This window comes from Hyalella azteca, unplaced genomic scaffold, assembly GCF_000764305.2.
Source record: "Hyalella azteca isolate HAZT.00-mixed unplaced genomic scaffold, Hazt_2.0.2 contig2563, whole genome shotgun sequence".
In the NCBI taxonomy this organism is placed as follows: domain Eukaryota; kingdom Metazoa; phylum Arthropoda; class Malacostraca; order Amphipoda; family Hyalellidae; genus Hyalella; species Hyalella azteca.
In genome coordinates, this window is record NW_025932833.1 from 55079 (window position 1) to 77796 (window position 22718).

Genomic DNA, 22718 nt, shown 5'->3' on the forward strand with positions numbered 1-22718 from the left:
CAAATGAAACATCAGTAATTGAAATTAATGCAAACAATAAAAATACTGTATATATATTTAATCTTAGAGATGAAATGTGTTCAAAGTTCAAAGTGGGGAAATTTTCTATGCAACATCGACTCGTGTCTACATTAGTCATACAAAAAATTGCGCAACGTTATCAGAATATATGGACATATGTTGGCGCACTCCATATATAATAAAATTATAGTGATAAATAATAAAATATTTATCGAAGAAGACCTATTGAAAATAGCGAATGAAACTCTCATTTACCTGCCTTTACTCCTCTATTGCTCTCAACTGGTTGTCGAATACGCGCAGATTTAAACGAATTAACAATTTGCTGGCAATAAAAGGCAGTTGGCTGAGCTTCGAACGGGACAGTAATAATAATAATTATAGCGGTTTCAGCGTTTATTAGACCTTAGGCCTGTCGCCGATTCTTAACATTGCAGAACATTCACAGCATCTTGCGGTCTCGAACGCGCAACTCACTGCTACAATTCTGCTGTGCTTAACCGCCCGGCCTCCTCGCCGATTCTGACCAGAAACTGGCGCACAGAGCTGGGATCGAACCCGCGCCTCTCAGCGTCAATCATGGCACAAAACATTAACCACTGGGTTACTGAACTGCCCAGTAGCACATGGAAGTGCTGCAGTCTATTAATATCTTGACCTAAGTTTAACATGCTTCTCAACCTTCAAAAATACTTTAAATACAGCCTATATAGCGATAAAATTACTTGAACGTAAATGCGCCGACATAACTCCATGGATACTGATGACATCGCGCTATTTTAAGTATTACTAATGTAGACACATGTCGATGATGCACAGGAAATTGTCCCACTTTGAACACATTCCGTCTCTAACATGAAATATATTTCTTTTATTGTCGACATTTATTGTAACTACTGATGTTTCATTCCAAAATAAATTTTGACTCCTAAATCTTCGTTTATCTTGAATTATTTTATACATAATTCAGAGTAAATTATATTTTACGATGGTGTCCTGTGTTCCTTATTTATGGAATTTATAAAAATTTTGTTTGACTTTACTGAATAGTTCCCCAATGTTAATCTCACCGATGTGGCCCGAAATTTAACAAACCTAATAACGGAAAGTCTAAATTTAGAAAATGTTCTCGAGGCTATTATTCTTCACTATGCAAGCCTCTCATTCATTTATATTCATTTATTATCATTCATCGTCGACGTCAGACGTGCGGTACCAGCTGACGGTGACGTCAGACGTGCGGTACCAGCTGACGGTGACGTCAGACGTGCGGTACCCAGCTGACGGTGACGTCACGCGTGAGGTACCCAGCTGACGGTGACGTCAGACGTATGGTACCCAGCTGACGGTGACGTCAGACGAGCGGACGGTGACGTCAGACGAGAGGTACCCAGCTGACGGTGACGTCAGAGATGATGTCAGGAGGTTACAAGCGCACGTTTAATAGTTCTTTAATTTGGGGCCACTGGCCACTGAGGGCACATTGTGAGAATAGTTTATAGTGACGTTGTCCATGTCATCATAATTATTGGCCAAAACCCGTGTCACAATTAATTATATTTAATTAATGGTGACCAAGTACATGGTACCCTACAGGGTGGCCCAGTGGTTAAAGTTCAAAGTACCAGGATTGGAGCAGAGAGTTGCGGGTTTGATCCCAACTACCTGCGACAATTTCTAGTCAGAATCGGTTAATAGGCCGGGCGGTTAAGCAAAACAGAACTGGAGCAGTGAGTTGCGAGTTCGAGACCGCAACAAGCTGTGAATGTTCTGTGATGTTAAGAATCGGCGGCAGGCCTACGGCCTAATAAACGCTGAAACCGCTGTATGTATGTACAAGATGATGGGGCCTCATGCTGTACGGTTACAGAAACTGTCCAGAGTTGGCACATCCAGAACTCAAGCAGGTACTCCTAACCGTCTTTCAGGCTCAGTATTGTAATATCGACCAGTTTTAAATTGGTATTACGATATGAAACATAACATGTAGTGGCAGCGGTGCACGAAAACTGACATTAAGCTGATGTTGAGCTACCTCACGTAAGAGTTGCTTTTTACACAATTTAATTTTCGTGTTGGGATTCATATCTATAAAGTTATCCGTGCCTCGAATGTCGGGCCCACGAATGTCGTGCCCTCGAATGTCGAGTCCTTGAAAGTCATTCATGCCCTCATGTCCTTATTTCACTGACATTCACTTCTCAGATTGTAATCATTCTCCCGATCATCACAGATCTGCCGCCTTGTTTTACGGTTGGGAGGAGGCAGTCGGGATTAAATGACAGCTACACAAGTGCTTCTTGAAGCCATTAGGTTCATCATAAACTAATGCATAAACCCCAGCACGCATACAAAAAATTCAGAGTTCGTGTATTTCGTTCATGTAAACTTCTACGATAGCTTTCATACATATTACTTATGTCTGGAACTTATTAGGAGTTTCCACGTTTTCAGTAACATTGGTATATATGTAGGAGACTTTTGGACCTTCTTAAGAATAAGCATCTTAGTATATGCAAGTTGGTATAAGGCAATGTATTTTTTAGATTGAATCGTAATTATTAAAAAAATTTAATAGACCTAATTTTTTTGTGTTATTAATTCAATGAACCTTGTTAAGAATACACACTCTCTTCATTTTCTCAGTATTTATTATATACGCGATCGATCGGTGGCAAGAGAATGCATTTTATTACTAACTATAATATAGCAGGTTAGCCTGGCGTTGCCGAATAATTTCTATTTGATAATTCCATTTATAGGAATGAAATTATAAAATGTTTATTGAAGGAAGACCGATTTAACCTACTCACGGAACGGTCATTTACCTGCCTTTACTCTATTCTTCTCAAGAGGTTGTCGCATGCGCGCAGATTTCAACGAATTAACAATTTGCTGGCATAAAAGCAGTTGGCTGAGCAGCGACCGGCACAGTAACCACCCGTGTTATACACTCTCAACATTCTCCCTCAAGTTCTATGGGCCTTTCGCCCTCCAAAAATATATTTTACGCGAGGAGGTGCAGTAGGAGGTGCACAATTGAGAAGTTTAGTGCGCCGACGAAGGTCCATGGATACTGATGACGTGGCGTAATTCTAGGTATGACTAATGTAGACACGAGTCGATGTTGCACAGAAAATTTCTCCACTTTGAACTTTGAACACATTTCGTCTTTAACATAAAATATATATGTTTTTATTATTGGCTTGTATTTCAACTACTGATGTTTCATTCGAAAAATAATTATAGCTCACAAGTCTTCGTTTATTTTGAATTATTTTTTACATACGTACTCCAGAGTAAGTTATATTTTGCGATTGTCTGAAGAAGAGGGTTGGTTTTTTCTTCTACTCCTTCAGATTTCACAGCAGCCGTTCCTCTTCCTTAAAGTTATTTGAGCACGTATCGTGGGGGTTGGAGTAAAGACTGTGAAGCTCAGATAGTTTATTGGAGTTGAAGAACTAAGACGCCGACCAACACCTGTCCGTGTTGGAAGGTTGTTAGAATAAACAAGACATGAACACAATGGAATAACGAGATCAAAAGAATTAGGGAAATACCCTTGGTGATACAGTTATCACAGTTACACTGAAATATTTTATTGCATTAAAACAATTTAATTCTAGTTAAGAACTTAGCATCTTACCCCTTAGCAGATGTTCACCCCACGACGTCGTCCAGAAAATGACGCTTAGCGATTGGCTAATGTTTACCCGCTGGCGCGGTCTAGAAGAATTCACAATATTTGATTGTACAATTTAAAAATAGAAATAATTTCCTCGTTTACTGAATTTTAATTAGTCATACATTACGCGAGTGTTATTCGTGCACGAGAATTGACAAGACTTAATGACCGAATATTTTTTAATTATTTAATAGTGAAATGCGAAATAAGCAATCGCGTTCAAGGTAATTAAGTTACATGTAGTTACAGAGATTTATGATTGCCGAGTTTCAACGTTTAATAAAATTAATTACGACATTGACAAGAAATGATTATTGACACTGCGAGTTATGCATACGAGTCGCTGCAGGTCTCCTCCCAAACAAAATTCAGATGCGGGTCCGACTCTGAAATAGGTACCGCCCAGGACTCGGGGCGCGCGTAAATCAGCGTCTCTATGTCCGCTTTTGGTTCTCCTTTTCGTTCCCTAGTCAGACAGCTACGAGAGTCTGCTCCCTACTCTGGCGGCCACTGGGCGGTACGTAATGAGCTCGCTACAGGTTCCGCGAGAGCTCTGGCCGAGTCTGCCAAAAGGATAAAAAAAATCGCCCCCCCCCCTTCCTCCCGAGTGGGAGGAATTAGGGAGGGGCGTTCAATGCATACTATGCTTCTTGTCAATGCCTTTATTTCGACCGCCAAAAATAAATGATCATACAAGACAACTCTGGTCAAAGACGCAGTGATGAGGGCTAGTACAGTGTTGTAACAGACGCAGGGATGAGGGCTAGTACAGTCATGTAACAGACGCAGTGATGAGGGCTAGTACAGTGATGTAACAGACGCAGGGATGAGGGCTAGTACAGTCATGTAACAGACGCAGTGATGAGGGCTAGTACAGTGATGTAACAGACGCAGTGATGAGGGCTAGTACAGTGATGTAACAGACGCAGTGATGAGGGCTAGTACTACATGATAGTGTATCACACAATTAACAATAAACCATTGACTAGGTAGGGGTACCAATTTCTAATGGAAACCTTCGCATTGACTGCAACTCAATATTAATCCACTCTCCAACACATGACGAGTAACGCCTCTGCATCAAACTTTCATCAGGTAAAATAATTATATAAATAAACAGAAAAAATATTTCCTGCCATGATCAGCCCAATAGTTATAAAAATAAAGTCCATTTCATGAATCAAAACCGCAGCAACTTATAAGCTATTTCCCTCACAATCACACAATTAATTCGTTTATAAACTCAAGTTCAAGAAACACAAATTAAATACTTGGTCGTTCCTGGCACAAAAACACTACGATGATATTTAAATTCCTTTGATTCTTCACAACCAATAGTAAAAATAAAGGTGATCAGAGAATACTTCTTTCCTGGTCAGCAAAATTTACTCGCCAAAAAATTCAGTTCACTCGTGCCTTCAAAATTGCATAACTTGTACGCTATTTTACTCGCTCTCGCACATTTGTCAATGATCAAAATACAAGCAGCCTGAATTTGATACGTGATCATTCCTGGCACAAAGACACTACAACAATTTTCAAATTCCTTTGCTTCTTCAACAATCTAACACTAGAAACTGTAAACACGATACCTCGTAAAACTGAAAATCGAGACCAGGAATGCAGCATATTCTTTGGTAGAAGAATAGTTGTTTTCAGCATGAATTGAGAGATTTCGACTTCCTGGGGTATGTTTCTCGGTGTTGTGCCAATGGTAGAGCACTGAAAAGGGTGCCCCGGGGAGCTGTGGTTTGCGCAGCGGATGCTCTGCAGAAACTGCTGGAGGCGGCGTTAAGTGAAAACAGTACTCCATTAGCGTGGGGTAGATTGCTGTCATTTGGGTGGATCGTGCTGCGGCAGCCGGAGAGCAGCGGTTCGTCTCACTCACTAACCACAGTAGTCAAGAGGCAGATTCGAGCATTTATTGAATCTGACCATCTGGTGGCTCCGGAAGAAAGAGTGAGGCGGGAGTCGGGAAACGGAAGTCAAGAGCTCGGAAGGCGAGTGGCCAGCAGGCTGGACGATGGTGACATAAGGGGGGCTGTGCGTATGCTGGCATCATCGGATGATATTGCCACGAGGGACGATAGAACCCGAGAAGTGCTCCGGCAGAAGCATCCTCCGGCACCTGAGGACCTATCTCTCCCTGAACCTGCAGGAGAGGACTACCCACCTCCTTCTATCGTAGGGGAAGGGGATGTGAGGAAAGCCATCGCTTCCTTCAGGCCGGGTCCGGCAGGTGGCCCGGACGGGCTCCGACCGGGTCATCTGGTGGCCCTGATTTCGCGGAAGGCGGGTGAGGCGGGCGCGAGGCTACTGGCCTCCCTTACCGGGTTCGCCAACCTGGTGATTGGAGGGCGGGTTCCTGAGTTTGCAAGACCGGTGTTCTATGGAGCCACTCTTTGCGCCCTACGGAAAAAAGACGGGGGTATTCGCCCCGTAGCGGTTGGGAACACCTTGCGTCGCTTGGCTACCAAGGTTGGAGCATGGCCATTGTCTCCGTTAATAGGGGAAGCACTTCAGCCGGTCCAATTGGGGTTCTCCACCAGGGGTGGGTGCGAGGCAAATATGTCTTGCTTGTGGTCTGGGCAGCAGGTGCACGAACTGTAGAATTAGGGTTTTAGTTTTGTACTTTTGGAAACATTCAATAACTGAACATTCCCATCCAAAAAACTTTTTAAGAACACTCAAACTTTGGTAATGCTTTGAAGGGTATTGAATTTGGTCTAATGTCATCGATTCACATTTTTAAATTATGTATATTCACAAACCTATTGGAAGGGTTCTCAATCTTCCTTGCTAACAGACCAGTCCTGCTGGTGAGGGGTCTTGCAAGGTCGGAGAGTCGATCGCCTAGAACAGGTTCATGTTATACACAACGAAAATTGAAACCTCTTCGCAAGAAACGCTCGTTATTTCTAATAAACTCACAAAAAATGTAGCAGCTATTCGATGATTTAAAATAGGTACTCGAATGTTGAGTCCAGACCTAACCCCTGTTAGACAACAAGCTTTGCAGGTATACGCCCTGCTCTCCATTCAAAAGCAACCAACACAACAGTTATCGTGCTGAACACTCGTACCACACACAAGCAAACATAGGATGATTGGACATCTGTCTTCAGGTAAGTCTAAAACCCAAATCTTGCCTTCAATATGATCCGATTCATCTGATGATGACTCAACCCTGTTAACACCTGGCACTTGACTGCGATTTGTTACTTGGAACGTGTGTTGTTCTTGGACAAGCTGACTTACTCCACTTCCTGATGAAAAAGTTTTAATAGTTGTTACTACCACAAATATGTGATTGGTCCAACATTGGAAAAATTTGATGAATCAATGGATTACTTACCACAACATCATTTATGGGTTTCTGGCAAAAAGTAATTGATCCCTGTTATATCAGTTTCATATATTTATTCGTGAACAAATTCTGGTTTCTGCCTAAAATATTCATACCCGAAAAATGCGTTGATCCTGTTAAACCTTTCTTCTTTTCAGACTCCGAGGCACTGATGTCAGTGTGTGAAATATCCCCCATCACCATTTTTCGCTCACACCGTGCAAAATCATCTGGAATGATAATCATTTCATATTCAATTTATTCATATAGAGGCAGTAGCGAAAAACATCACACTCAATTTTATTGGTAATCAAATCTGAAAGTGAATATTCACAGAGAAGCACTGACTAATAAAAATTCTTTTATACATAGAAACACCTCATACTAAACTCAAATCACAAAGAAAAAAATTATATTTGTATGAAATAAATATGTGAGAAAATCTTCATTAATTTNAAAGTGAATATTCAGAGAGAAGCACTGACTAATAAAAATTCTTTTATACATAGAAACACCTCATACTAAACTCAAATCACAAAGAAAAAAATTATATTTGTATGAAATAAATATGTGAGAAAATGTTCATTAATTTGTGACACACCCGACTCTTCGGCAATCCTTGATATGATGAATTTCGGCCATGTAGCAGGATTTGGAGATGTGCAGGTCCTCGCTAACCATTCCACGTCACCATCAGATGGCCAGTAACAGTATGGCTTTTTACCTCCTTCTAAAATCCATTCTCTTGGCACAATACTCCATTGCTTGACACAATTTCTTGGCCCACTGGCAAAGTAAACCCCTAGAAATTTCTTAAATTTGGAACGATAATTTAGGATGAATAATTAGATTTTATACGAAGGAAGTTGATTTGATTTGACGCTCTGTGCATATTTCTACGTCTTCTCTTCTGCGCCACATGCAGCTATCACGTTATTTCCTCCTGTTGTTTAGTCGAGGCCAAGCAGAGTATGGAAAAATGCAAGAAACAGACAGTAAACGGGCCAAAATTCCCTAAAATACTTGCAGGTTGTGCCTAAAGACGAATCGGTATTAGTTGTTGAATTTTGATGAAAAATTTATGTGTGTTTTTTTTCACCAGATGGCGGCCTGGCTCCTGATTGGTCCATGGCGGTTGTGGAAGCTGAGAGGGAAGACCGGGTGCATTTGGGGACCTCATTGAAGTATACAAGTATACTCATGGTCTAGGAGGAGATCGAGTCTCCCTTCAAACTATCGTCAGTCATGAAAAGATCCGGTCAAATGAATCGGCGACAGGCCACATCAGGCCTACATTTCAGCGCCGACATCACTATGTTATGTTATGGCTGTCGGGCTGCGAGCTCACTCAGCTCTGTAGCATATAACGTTTCCTGTATTCTTAATAACTAGCCGCTAAGAAGAAGCACGTTTTAGAAGTCGTGCTCCGTACGCCTTCGTTCCTGTTTCATGTTCAATATGTTGGTCCCAATAAAGCCTGTTCCGTGCTGCCGTGTTCTTCCCACCTTTCACGCGCGTAACTTCATACATTACACTGGCGACGAGTAATTCGACTGGAGAAGATAAAACGGCACAATGGCACCTTATATTGGGACTATGGCAGAATTCGATCCCGAAAAGGACGAATTTGAAGTGTATATAGCACGCATGAAGTTGTTCTTCACTGCGAATACGGTGTCAGAGGCTAAAAAAGCTTCCGTGTTTTTGACACTAGTTGGAGGGAGGACCTACTCAGTTCTTCGTGATTTGCTTCATCCAGAAGATCCCGGTGAACAGTCATTTGACGTATTGGCAGCTAGGCTGTTGGAACAGTACGCGCCTAAACGTAACAAAATTGCAGAACGTTTCAAATTTCATAGATGCAAGCAATTGCCTGATCAAACGGTCTCAGCGTATGTTGCTCAGCTTAAGAAGTGTGCCAGTACATGTGACTACGGGACTTTTCTAGAAGAATCGCTTAGAGACAAGTTAATTGAAGGTCTCAAAGAGGCAACGCTTCAACGAGAATTGTTGAAAAAATCCGACGTAACTTTCAAGACAGCAGTTGAATTTGCCCTTGCTTTCGAATTAACAGTGAAAACGTCCGATGAAATGCAAGGACTGAATGTGGTAAAAAGTACTGGAAGCGACGCCATTAATGCAGTGTCTTCAAGCAAGATAACTAAGGCAAACAATCGTAATGTGACTCGGAAACGCGGGCCTAGCGACCCGGAATCGAAGCAACCGAAGCCATGTTTTCGGTGCAATGGACGAAACCACAACGCTGCAACATGCCGATTCAAGAATTATAAATGTAATTCGTGTGGCAAGACTGGGCACCTAGGTAAGGCCTGCCGGAACAAGGTCCAGGCAGTAGATGCAAAGGAAGAATCTTCGCACATGGAGCTGTACCACATTAACAGTGTGGGGTGCTCACCATACGTCGTCAACGTGCAACTGAACGGCAAGCAAGTGGAAATGCAGGTTGATACCGGCGCAGGAGTCAGCATCATATCCAGCAAGAAGTATAACAAACTCTTCAAGGAGCCACTTAAGCCTGCACAGTGCTTACTATCGACGTATTCAAACAGCGTTTTGGAAGTACTTGGTAAGGTTGCTATGGATGTGGTTCATGCTGGGAAGAGGTTAAAATTGAATATTTTTGTGGTTCGCGGCGACGGTCCAACTTTGCTTGGTCGCGATTGGCTTAAGCAATTAAAGTTAGACTGGACTGCGGTATATAGAATCAATTCTTTGGATGACATTCTAACTATGCCTCTGTGTTTGATGGTAGCCTTGGTAAAGTTAAGAATGTTAAGGTTAATGTTCCATTGTTGCCCGATGCTCAGCCCAAATTTCTAAAATCCAGACCTGTGCCTTACGCTATGAGAGCGGCTGTTGATAAGCAGCTGGATGACATGCTTAAAGATGGGGTTATTTATAGAGTGGATCACAGTGAATGGGCAACCCCTATAGTTTGCGTTCCTAAAAAGGAATCCACACGTCAGCAAAGAAAGTGGAAGCTGTTAAGCGTGCGCCTGTTCCCAAAAATGTCACTGAATTAAAGTCGTTTCTTGGTATGGTAAATTATTATGGTTCATTTTTGCCCAATTTGTCAACTATGTTGCATCCGATGCACAAGCTTCTCAAAAAAGGGGAAAAATTCGTGTGGAATAAGCTGCTTCGATGCCAGTTGTCTTCTAGCTGTCGCCTGAAGGGTTGTGCGCCTCTGTTGCTCTAGCTAGTCCTCCTTGCAGAGAAAGTATAGATTTCTGAGCTCGTTTCTGGATTGACTTGTGTTCATTGTTGATTAAACACTTGTTTAATTTTGTATTGTGCATTTTTAGGCAACTATTTTTAGGCCCGAAGCAAGTTTACCTAAAAACACAAGATCCTTTAACTCTTAGCAACAAGGTATCTCTGAAAATTTGCAATTTAATAGAATTTCATCTTGTTTAATAATATCGCATACGTCAACGAGTATACAATCCAAGATCCAGCAATTTCCAACGTGTAAACTGGTGAGTATATACTATTATGTCATACATGTACCATAGATTTTAGTACGATAATTCGTACTGTCTTGCCAGCGCTGGACGTTGGGGCCACTCGTAATTCTGCAGGCCGTGGCATCAAGCACTGAGCCCTGGCACTAGGCGCGGTGGGTTTTAGTCACTTAATTTGGTCCGGGTCCGGTGGACCGGTACGGGTCCGGGTTTTAGTCTTTACCTGTGCCTGACTGTAAGCAGCTCCCATGGCATTTATGTAATATTAACTATCGTCTGCAAACTTGAACATTCGTTTGAACAAGCCCTTGACATACGTTCATACCTCTGTTTAATGTGCTTTGAGGCATGCTCGCATCACATTAACCTTCCTCAAAATGTTGATAACGTAAGCAAAATGTGCGACTTTAAGCCCAAATATTTTAAGGATTTTGCAGCTTAAAAATTGATTAGAAGGTAATTGCATTGTAACGTTACTAACGTAATGTCGCGCGTCTGGCACCACATCGATGTAGGGCAAGATATATACCTCGTGGAAAGGTGCAAGATTTCGTTTGCTCTCCATCAGAATGAATCTTGACCGTTCCTGCAAGCAGATCACGTGTTTGGTGGCTCCTCTGCCCTATCTTCTTGGTCATTGCTGGAGGGTATTGATTATGCTTACATCCGAGCATATGAAGCTAGTAAAGCGTCTCATGTTGACTTCGAGGAAAACAAACACGCTTTATTTTGGTCTTTGTAGAGAACCCTGTATGAATAACAGAAAGTTTCAAGTTACACAAATATAAGTACATAGAAAAAGATTATTATCATTATAAATCACTTCAGCTATTTAACAGAGTAATTACTACGCAATTACTGTGGCTACCTTTAGGTAATTACTCTATAATAAGAGGTTCCGGTGAAATAAATAGAAATATTAAAAGTTGGAATGAAGCTAACTACTGTTGTATTCATCGAGGTGACGTTCATAGATAAAAAAATCTTATTTTTACAATTTAAATTTAATTCAGAATTTTTAAATATTTTATTACATTAATCCAAAATCCTGAACGAGACCGCTACACTAGATATGACCTTCGCTCTTTACACCTCAAGACACAGTTATGACTGCTCTATCCTACGCGACTGCAAGCACCAGAAATGTTCATGTCGTCCCTATCTTTGTCCTTGTATATACTATCTTCGAGACTGAATAAATAAGACTCCTGGGTTACAGCCCATTAAAGGCGAGAACATTGTGCGTCTCTTGATGCGTTCATTAATATTTTTTAATTTGTAGAAGAAGAAGAAGAAGAAAAAGGAATAGAATCCTGTTGTGACCTGTCAGCAAACAAAGGCAGCGTAGCAACGATGGAACTTTTGTAGCTGTTACTTATGTATATTCAGGTTACCTACTGGAGAAAAATGAGATATCAAGTTGAATTTTTCTATTTCAAATGTTTGAATAAATTTTTCGTTATTTAATCATAATTCATAGCTGTGATTCTGTAAGTAATGCTTCATTAACATAATTATTGGAACTTATAGTAATAATTTGTAGATTTTTTAATACGAAAGTTTATAATTTTATGCATGTACTAAAATTGAAGGAAATCTGAATTCAAAATTTCATACCCGTGCACCTCTTTAAGAGATGTGCATCGTCTGCTCGATACATATACTGTACATATAAAAATATGTAGAAAATAGTGAAACTTTATTAGGATTTTTGATGACGAAAACATGGAAATGTTTAAACCGAAATCGTTGTATCCTAACTAATGATTGAAGAAATTTATTGAGATGAAATGACAGCTTTTACTAATATTAACTAACTAGAAATGAATAGAAGTTTACAATGTACAGAGTATATCAAGTCCTTACCTTAATAGCAGTTTACCGATGTATAGAGGATATCAAGTCCTTACCTTAATAGCAGTTTACTGATGTTTAGAGTATATCAAGTCCCTACCTTAATAGCAGTTTACTGATGTATAGAGGATATCAAGTCCTTACCTTAATAGCAGTTTACTGATGTTTAGAGGATATCAAGTCCCTACCTTAATAGCAGTTTACTGATGTTTAGAGGATATCAAGTCCTTACCTTAATAGCAGTTTACTGATGTTTAGAGTATATCAAGTCCCTACCTTAATAGCAGTTTACTGATGTTTAGAGTATATCAAGTCCTTACCTTAATAGCAGTTTACTGATGTTTAGAGGATATCAAATCCTTACCTTAATCCATTCAAAACCTTTGTCGACTTCTCGAGTTCTTCCCTCCTCCCCCAGGATGTCTATATCAACCATGAGATAGGGATAATTAACTTGGTATCCACGTATCTACTTAAGCTTAATTCAAAGGACATTTTCTGTTAATTTTATTCAAAAGGAAATAAGCAAACAGATGAAGTGTGCAATAGCTGCGTCAGAAATGGCTGGTGACTGTCCGACGCTGCATGCGTATATAAAGTGTGAGTTCTGCTTCTCGCTCTCATGGTTCTGTGCTTGCCAACGCCAAGATGTTTAGCTCAAAGTTCATGGCCTTGTTTGTAACATAAAATAAATACAATGCAATCTTCAATTTACAAACTCTCATTTCTTAGATTTTTGATATATGTTTCAATGCGGGTAATAAAAGCGTTAATTGTGAAGCCCAGATTTTTCTAGTGGAAATTAGTAGCGATTAAAGTGTTTCAGAAATTATAAAAAAAAAAAATTAGTACCTATTCGAAAGTGAACTTCACCTCTGAACACGGCCGTAATTAACCTCGTTCAGACTTAGTGTTTATGTTCATTGCGCGAGAAACTCTTATTAGACTAAGTACTCAATTGTAAGTAATTTATTATGTGATTTAATTTACTGATTATTTTTTTAAGTGATTATAATCTTGTTCTATTCGTGATGTTTGGCATGACTTCTAGTTTATAAAGTTATCGCTACCGTCAGATGTAGAATTTTATTGAATTAATTATGTGAGTGGTACAAGTCGAATCAACAGATTAAACCACCCTAATTATTATTTTGAAATAAAAATGGAGTTCTAGCTTCGCTTCTGTATTGAATTACAGTTCAATTCACTGTTATTACCCCGCAAGAAATGTTTCCAGTTATTGCAATCAATCGCAACAACAACACAGATAATGTTGTAAAACATCATCGTTGAAGACGTTGTACATGTTAATCTTTTGTTGCTACTTTACTCATCTGATCGAAATGCTTGAGCCAAAACCTAGTATTGATTTGTTGTTGCTTATCAAGTTCTCTTGATGATGAAGTCAAATTGTTGAAACCTCAGTAATGGGTTTTTATATATAGAGTTAAGATCGAGCGCGCGTGCTTGCTTTTTTAACTACATGCAAATGGTTTTTTTCTTGATTCTAATTGAATGAGAGTTCATGCCTTTCGTTCAGAACATGCAATCTTTGGCGTCTTTCCACTGATAGAATTTCAACCAAGAACAGATTAAATTTGCATGCAATACGTTTGTGTGTGTTTATTAAAAATGCAAATATCAACATAGCTTGATTGCATGTTTTTTGAACTTCTCAGAAGTGATACAAAATTGTGAAGAATATTCATGCAAAAGCCATAAGAATCATGTGTGATTAAACTACCGTAAAAATAATGCTTTCCTGGCTTCTAACGAAAATTACAAAGTCATAGCGAGTTTTCTTGCAGCGATAGAAAATAGAACGCGGATTTAGAACGCAGCTTTACTATGCAAGATTGAGGCTGTGGGCATTGCTTGTTCGATCTTGTAGCGCCGCAGGAATCCCCACGACCCGGAAATGATCATTTCTTTGATGATAAAAAATTAAGTAGACAGCGTCTGTCACGAGCGTCTAGCCCATGCAGACACTCGCGGATGGGTCAATAAAAATCGGACTTCGTTATTCTACTTCTTATTGTGAGTGCATCTTCACATGACGTCCTCTGCAAAACAGAGTTGCTTCAGAAAGCAATATTTATATTAGTCATTAGGGTAATTCCTCTGAACGTCAGCCGGCAACGACTGAGCAAGTTAAGGCACTTGAAGAATTTATTCCGATTTCTACCTAGGCAAAAGTAGTCTTATTACATGAAGATAATATTTGATAATATTTGAAACATCTCTGCTCACATCACTGATAAATCAGGTAGAATTTAGACATCAAAATTATGCATAGTTATTAGAAATTGACTAACGGTATTCATGTTATCATGAGATAACTTAACACCAGAATTCTTATAGAATACATGTCACATATGATGAGTCGTAATACTGAATATAGGACAATTAAGTTAGAGCTATACTCGCCACTAAAAGATTCTACCAATTTACTGTTTGTAAGAAACAAGTTCGCTGAATCACATTACAAACAATTTGCTATGAGAACATTTTTAAAACACGAACAAATAATAAGTCACGCTTAATTTACTCACGATATTTTGCTGTTCCTGCGCGTCTCATTGATTTGTTTGCCCCGTAGCAAGGGACGCCATCGATGCTTCTCAACCGCCAAATTTCAAGTAACCTGGAACGCGATGTCTGTGTACGCGGATAATAAAAATATTATAACTAAAGCTAATGCTGGGATTTATCCCGGCACAGCGTCGAATAAAAACGATATCCTCACGACGAGATCAAGCTCAAGTGGAAGAGATGAGAGGATACTACGTGTGCTTGCTTAAATATCACGCTGCTTGTTTTAGGTCTCATTCACCGACCTCATGAATGAAGCTTCTTCCTTGTATAGATTGTACAGGGTGTTTCAGAATTAAGTAACCCTTTTAATTTGTTAATAAATAAAAAACTAAGAACGTTATGAAGTTGAAACTTGTTTTATTTAAAAGAAGAACATTTTCATGGTAATATTGTATCATAGTTACGTCATTATCCTGTATAGCTTGCTAAATTTATATTTAAAAACTAGGATACAATATTACCATAAAAATCTTCTTCTTTTAAATAAAACAAGTTTCAACTTCATAACGTTCTTAGTTTTTTATTTATTAACAAATTAAAAGGGTTACTTAATTCTGAAACACCCTGTATGTAGAGCTGGGCAGTAGCGCGCTACATGTAGCGGCCGCTAGTAGCGGCCGCTACATTTTCAGTAGCGGTAGCGGTAGCGGCGCTACATTTAAGCATTTGTAGCGGTAGCGGTAGCGCCCGCTACATATTTAAGTAGCGATACGAGGTTTTGCCGCTACAGCGCTACCGCTACATTTATATATAAAGCCTTTAGATTTTACTTAATAGTATTAAATATTACTTAAAAACCAGCATGATACATACATAAAATAAATTACAGAATAAAACTGTACGAAAGACTTCGGTGTAATGTTGTCAACCTCAGCCTGTTACTAGTGTCAACATGTTAGTTGTTACTTGCTAAGTTGTTACCAGTTACCACTTACAGATATTTTTTCATGTTTCAGTTTGCTTAGTTATTTTTACACAGTTATTTTTATGTTTCACCTTCCCTACATGGATGTCTACTTTAATCTACCAATCTCAAAAATAATCCACAAATATATACGAATAAAAGATTGATTTTTTATATGTATATGTGGATAATTTTTGAGGTTGGTAGATTAAAGTGGACATCCATATAGGGAAGGTAAAACATAAAAATAAGTAAATAACTAACTTTTATTTACTGTATCTAACCAGTACTAGTTTGGTAAGGTTAATTGCAATAAAGTTGCATTGATATGTTTTGAAAATGTTTTCTTATCATTAAATGTTTATGAGTAAATCCCAGTAGCAGAACATTAAATATTTAGAGATTTCCAATAATTTTTTCCATTGTAGCGGCTAATGTAGCGGCGCTACATTCTACTGTAGCGGTAGCGGTAGCGCCCGCTACATTTAGAGCATTTAGCGGTAGCGGTAGCGGCGCTACATTTTAAAGTAGCGCTGCCCAGCTCTGATTGTATGTTATGAAGACAACAGTACATATCTGAATTACGATGTACGTGGTAATGCCACACATATATGACGAGTTATATATTGTAGAGGTTTTGTCAACCCCTACGTCGTTTGACGTGTTGCTTGAATTCAATTCAAGAACGTGTGAAGCATTTGGCATTTATGCAATAATGGATGAATTATTGTTCATATGCAGTATTAATTGTGATGGCTGTACAATGCAACGCGCACATGTATATGTATATGTGCACCTATATATACGTATACAGTATATATACTGGTATACCCCCGCTTTGTGTTTGACTAAAGCGTGTATACCAGTGGTTCCCAAAGTGGGCGATATCGCCCCCTAGGGGCGATGGAAAGATTTTGGGGGGCGGTAAGGACGAAGAGGGCGGTAGGGGGGCGGTAGGGGGGCGGCAGTCCGAAATCGAAGTCAGAAGTTCGAACGTTTGTTTGACGATTTGTACGCAACACGTGCAGCACATGACTCCCAGCGATTTTTTCACTAATGAACTAATGAACTTAATTCGATTAAACTTGGTACACGTATTCATTAGGACCTAACGGTAATGTTTAGCTCGTAAAATTTTTTTGATTTTTGCCGTCAATTGTTATTGCCATAGTTATATGGCAATACGGGCCGAAATTTCACAGTGATCAAGGAATTTCTTCCAAACTACTGAACAGATTTGAACGAAATTTTGAATTTACAGTCCTAACTACCGAACGGTAACGTTTAGCTCGTGAAATTTGTTTCGATTGTGCCTTCGTTCGCGAGTTTTTTCTTCATTTCACCCTCATTCCTGATTTAAAAACAGCAATACGTGCTTAAATTCGCAGTAATCAAGAAATTTCTTCCAAACTACTGAACAGATTTGAACGAAACTTAGTATTTAAATACGTACCCTCAGCAACGGTGATGTTTAGCTCGTTAATATTTTTCGTTTTGCCTTCTTTTGCGAGTTATACGGCTATACGTGTACGGATATACGTAAACGGCTCCTGGTTAAACCGGACGGTATAGAAAAGCCGGTCGTTCCTCCTATATACATATCTGTATAACTCGCCAACAAAAGCAAAATAGAAAAATTGTCACGAGCTAAACATAACCGTTGGGAAGTTAGGTATTTATATACAATGTTTCGTTGAAATCTGTTAAGTAGATTAGAAGAAATTTCTTGATCGCCGCGAATTTAAGCGACAAATTGCCCGGCGATACGTGCCGAATATAAGGAAATGTGAAATCAAGAATGATGATGAAATGAAAAAAATCGCAAACGAAGGTAAATCGAAAAATTTTCATAAGCTAAAATATCACCGTTTGGTAGTTAGGAATGTATATTTACAATTCCGTTCAAATCTGTTCAGTAGTTTGGAATAAATTCTTCGATCACTGCAAATTTCGGCCTGTATTGCAATATAACTCACGAATGAAGGTGAAATTTAAAAAGTTTTACGAGTTAAACATCACCGTTAGGTTCTGATGAATACAAGTTGAATACATTGAGCTACGTTCATTATTTTGGGAGATATTTTTTGATAATTGAATTTAGAGATTGGCTGTGAGACCGACCACGAGTCTGGCCGAAAATTTACCCGAGACGTCCTGGGTTTCTAGTGCTGAAACAGTTAAAACAGTTGAAAAACATATTGGTTCACTAAATGGGGTTCTATTCGTGAAATACACATGTTTGTTTAACCCTTATCTTTTAAAATTGCAGCGTACTAAATTTCAAGAAAGAGGCGTATGTTTCTATGTGTCTGTGGGGGGCGCTAGAAATTCACTAGGGAGCCAAAGGGGGCGCCAGCCTGAAAAAGTTTGGGAACCACTGGTGTATATAAACACAATATACTGATTGTCAAACTCAGTTGCACTGAGCACACATGCAAGACAATAATTGTTCGCCCTCCATTCTCATAACAATTATTGCGGAAATTTTCAGAGCTTACATGTTCATTTTGAGCGTCGACTTGTTTGAATATGTTTGTTCTAAACTTCTAACGAACAATTACATATCAAACCACGTAGGTATACTTCCTCACTTTATTTAGATTTTCGATCAACTTTAGAAAGTAAATTCTCTTTCTTCCCGCGTAGTAACTCGTGTCATGTAACTACAGGCACTATTGCATCATTCTTATTCAGAACCTACCTACAGTTGGATTTTTGTCCCGTTGAGGAACTCTAGCCTGAGCGTATTGCATTACAGTTTGTATGTTGTGATCAACAAGCTCGGTACCGCGGCCCAAGCTTGTCGTCGGGGCTCCCTACCGGCAATATCATATTCGCTTCTTACTCGTATTGGGCAGTCAATTGCAGCCAGCTTGCTGAACTGCAAGTTGAGATGTGTTTTCAAGAAAGGCACGTACATTCGTACATGCATGGCAAGTCGCTCCTTAACGACTGCGATACATCACCCTTACTGGCGCCTTCGTATGCTCTACGAAGTAAACTGCACGCCAAATTTATTCTGGTTATTTATTACCTTTTAAGTTTCGACAATCTGGAAGGCTAGGCGTTTCTTTAAACCGTCTTTGCTTCTCGATCTATAGATGTATGGCTTCATGAACTTTCTTGTGCGCGCGTGCAGCAAGGCTTATATACACTTGTATATAAGCCTTGTTGGCATACAGTTGGCAAATTGTTGATGATCAGTTAGGGTTTTGTGAGCCTTACTACAGGCCTTGTATTTTTCCATCATTTGTTTAAATCATGCAGAAGTTCTAGAGTATAAGGCAAAATAATCGTTTCCAGAATGCATGCCTACTTTTCTGACCCAAGTGGCTTTTCTCATCTTAATCTTGAGTAATATACAAGTGGTAACATTCTATGGATCACTTTGCGCGATAGAACGGACAAGTTCTTCTGCTATATTGAACGGGTTTTATATGTCAGGAAACGTAATTAGCGCTGCTGTAAAACCCTCAATGCATCAATTTGGAAAGCAAGGAAAATCTGCTACGAACAATGACACAAATCAAACGCAATGTCGCTGATTTGCACTGCTAAATGTCCTTGCATGAGGCGCCGATAAGCTTGCTGAAATAAGCGTGATCTTTTTTTAAAAATCTTGGCCGATCTATCGTTGGCCTGTTATAAGCCAATGATTTGTAGCCGTCTGCTACGTAGTAACTTTTAACTTGGATGTGCTTGCATGCATTTTACTAGTCAATTGTCTCCGTTTGTTGCTAACTTGATCAGTGCATAAAATGAAGGCATTTCCTAACTAACTTTTTGAAATTTTTTTCTGGGTATCTAGCATTATTTGCTCCGAATTATCCATTTTTCATTTGTTGTAGTGAACTAAATAAGAGGATAGTAACTCCTGTTTCGTCTGTCGTAGAAGAGACAAAATGACTTGTTGCTTGAAATTCGTGCGAGAAATTCAAATTAGACCAACTTCAATCTTCTCGTGTAAATATGGCTAATTTTTGAAAAATAATCTATAAGTTTATTTAAATTCTTGTATACATTCTTATGCTATAAGTTCATGTGAAATAATTAAAGTCAAAACAAATCGAAGAATTCATGAAGTTCATTTTTTTTCGTCTGATATCAATGAATAAAATAATTAATTTTATCAGCTAGCGAAATACAATGTGCAATAAGCCACGTGTGTTCATGCTTTCCAAAAAAAATCCTGTTACATCACTATGATATTAATTACCTTCACTTCAAACTGTTTCACGTAAATAGTGCCGACCAAATGACCATTTGTCTCTACTGACATCAATATTCGTTATTGCGCACTTTCTTATAGCGTTCAACTGAGATTTTATACACTGTGTACGTTGCTTGCGTGGCCGATAAATGGAATTCTCTCCGCTTAAGTGTTGCCTCAAGGCATTCGGCCCTAATTAATTATAATGTGTGAGTGGGAAACAGGAGTTCCCGCTACAACGTCCATACAAAGTGTACATTTACCCGCTTGCCGTGTCTCTCAACTATGCTCGTCAAGTTGAATATTGAGTCAAACAGCAGGCTTTTTAGCGGCGTCTCTGTGATGACACGATTTTTATGCGAGCGCATCGGAAGGATTTTCCAGTCATCTTGAACACGAAATCAAGTGTGGAAATGTTGCGCTTGCATGGTGATGAATTAGGTATCGCGCAATTCTTGTATCATTGAAATATCGATGTCTCATCGCGTTCCAATTCTTGCTTTACATGAGAAATCGATCACTCGGAACTCGGAATGAAACAATGCCGCTCGAATTAAAATAATTATTGTACGAATTGGGTGGCAGCTCTTCAGTCTCTTTTTCTCTCTTCCGGAGACTTCATAGTTAAAACTGACATATTCAGTCTAAACGCAATTAATACTTTCAAAGTTTCTCAATATGAAAAAATAAGATCTTGATTATCAATCATTATTTTCGACGCTTAGATTTTACAGCGTTTTGGACTTGAATCCTAATGAATTTAGCTTCTCGGGGGAAGTGTCACGAAAATTTCGCAAATGTGCTTCAAGCCTATCCTGAAATAGTGACTTTGAAACTTTATCCTTTAACTATAGATTTCAGATAATGAGATCTAAATCATCTAGGCTAGGATATAACTCCATTTTTAGCGCATTTTCTCATTTATGAAAAAAGCGCTATTGTGCTCGTTATGTCCGTCTGTCTGTCCGTCTGTCTGTTTGTCTGTCTGTCTGTCCGTGACCTCAAGTTTTCGTCGACGAGAAAATGCGCTCTCTATCACTCACTGCAGTGAGTATTGAGTTATACTTTTTATCATTACTACGCATTTTTTACTGTTTGCAATTCAAGTTCCTCGATTTTCGGAAACAACAAATCGCGTTACCTATTATTCTATCTTATGACTTTAGCTGAACTTGTTTCCGATCGTCCCGTGGTACATGGAGGTAACCAATCAAACGCCGCCGTTTGATGCCTCTTTTTGGCGGATGTTCATCGTGTTCTATTAATGAAATGATTAGACCTATGATATTTATATCAACTCAGTCCTGAATTTATGTCTTTACGAGTAGCGTTCCGTGTCCAAAATCGGTCAACGGACGAGACTTGATTTTCTTAGAGTTATATATTGACATTCTGATATATTAATCATCGCTAGCACTTCCTCCCTAGTATTTCTTTGCATTTGGCCCGTAATTAAAGGTAATTCCATGCTGATGATTTGCATGTGAACATTGTCGTTTTGTTTCATTTGTATCGTTTTCTTCACATTTTACGAACAATCAACGGATAGCCTCTCCTGCATTTACCATGTAACCAAGTGTGGACGGAAACATCTCCATAATAATTGTCTGGTGATACCTTGTAATTAACTTTTATTATGACGGTTTATACTTTGCGTTAACCTATCAATCGCAGAGATGTCCTTTATTGTAGAGTTTACGAGTCTCGAGCGACCGAACACCCTGCCACAACTCGGAAAAAAAATATTTCAACTGTTTGATGGGCGGAATAAATACTTCTTTTTTGCCCGTACTTTGTTTGAGTTGTTCCTGATTGCATTGTATTATGAAGATATGAAGATAAATAAATTTATTCTATTAAGTGAATCAACCCACGTGCGCTTGATGTTTCTTAGGCGGATGTGTTTCGCAAAAAGGCTATTTTAAAGTACAGGCTTATTCTAAATGATGGACCCAATTTAATAAATTCGTATTTATTTAGACATAACTTCAAAATGAATAATTTATACACTAACGTAAAATGAAAGATTTAAAATGTTTTTTCCCCTATTGAAGCGCAGAATTGGAGGGCGGCGGTAATTGCAGCAACTTCACTCTCTCTATCACTATCAGTCACTTTCTGAACTTTGGGTGGACACAGAAAATGAAGTTCTGGCTCTCCACTTCTGGCCACCGAGATCACCTGTTCTCACCCATGTGACTATTTCTTATGGGGCTACGTCAAGGAAGCTGTTTACGTCCCGCTTCCAACAGCTCTGGTTGATCTGAAGAACCGTATCACTGCTACGGTGCACTCTATAACAGAAGATATGCTTTCTCGTGTGTGGGACGAGTTTGCTACCGTGTAGATGTTTGCCGAGCAGCATAAGGGAGACATATTGAACATTTCGTAATATTTAAATAACTTTGAATCTTTCTCTTTCCATTTAGTTATAATTTTTCATTTTGAAGGTATTTTGAATAACTACAAATTTGTTGAATTGGGTCCATCATTTAGAATAACCCTGTAAAATATTGAAAGATGTTGGATGAAGATTCTATATTTTCTTGTTCCTCATTAGTCTAAAAAAACAAATTTATTGACAGAAAAAGGAAAATATTATTCCTATCGTTCCTGAT

At 39.0% G+C, this 22718-nt stretch overlaps 3 protein-coding genes across 3 annotated transcripts in view; 2 read left to right on the forward strand and 1 right to left on the reverse strand.

Moving 5' to 3' along the window:
- Positions 1-6225: 6225 nt before the first annotated feature.
- LOC125179543 lies at positions 6226-7861 on the reverse strand. The gene is made up of 5 exons (XM_047885614.1): positions 7654-7861; positions 7169-7282; positions 6856-6972; positions 6478-6559; positions 6226-6310 (listed from the first exon to the last, which is right to left on the reverse strand). Exons 2-5 carry the CDS (start codon positions 7254-7256, stop codon positions 6226-6228), a joined length of 372 nt encoding a protein of 123 aa, XP_047741570.1. The 5' UTR covers positions 7257-7282; positions 7654-7861.
- Positions 7862-8527: 666 nt separating this feature from the next.
- Positions 8528-10687, forward strand: LOC125179544. Its single transcript, XM_047885615.1, has 2 exons — positions 8528-9830; positions 10622-10687. Exons 1-2 carry the CDS (start codon positions 8628-8630, stop codon positions 10685-10687), a joined length of 1269 nt encoding a protein of 422 aa, XP_047741571.1. The 5' UTR covers positions 8528-8627.
- The window catches only part of LOC108679779 (protein male abnormal 3-like), a 38721-nt gene continuing 26237 nt past the window's right edge, over positions 10235-22718 (forward strand). The window contains exon 1 of the mRNA XM_018168507.2: positions 10235-10552. The gene's annotated coding sequence lies outside the window, so the exon portion shown is untranslated. The remainder of the gene's footprint in view (positions 10553-22718) is intronic.

Coding starts and splice junctions, on each gene's coding strand:
- LOC125179543 (XM_047885614.1), bottom strand. CDS start 7,256: ATGGTGATGGGGGATATTTCACACACTGACATCAGTGCCTCGGAGTCT. Junction 6,973..7,168: donor AGGATCAACGCATTTTTCGG/GTATGAATATTT, acceptor CTTTTTCATCAG/GAAGTGGAGTAAGTCAGCTT. Junction 6,560..6,855: donor TGAATCGGATCATATTGAAG/GCAAGATTTGGG, acceptor AACCTGTTCTAG/GCGATCGACTCTCCGACCTT.
- LOC125179544 (XM_047885615.1), top strand. CDS start 8,628: ATGGCACCTTATATTGGGACTATGGCAGAATTCGATCCCGAAAAGGAC. Junction 9,831..10,621: donor TGTGTTTGATGGTAGCCTTG/GTAAAGTTAAGA, acceptor CTGTCTTGCCAG/CGCTGGACGTTGGGGCCACT.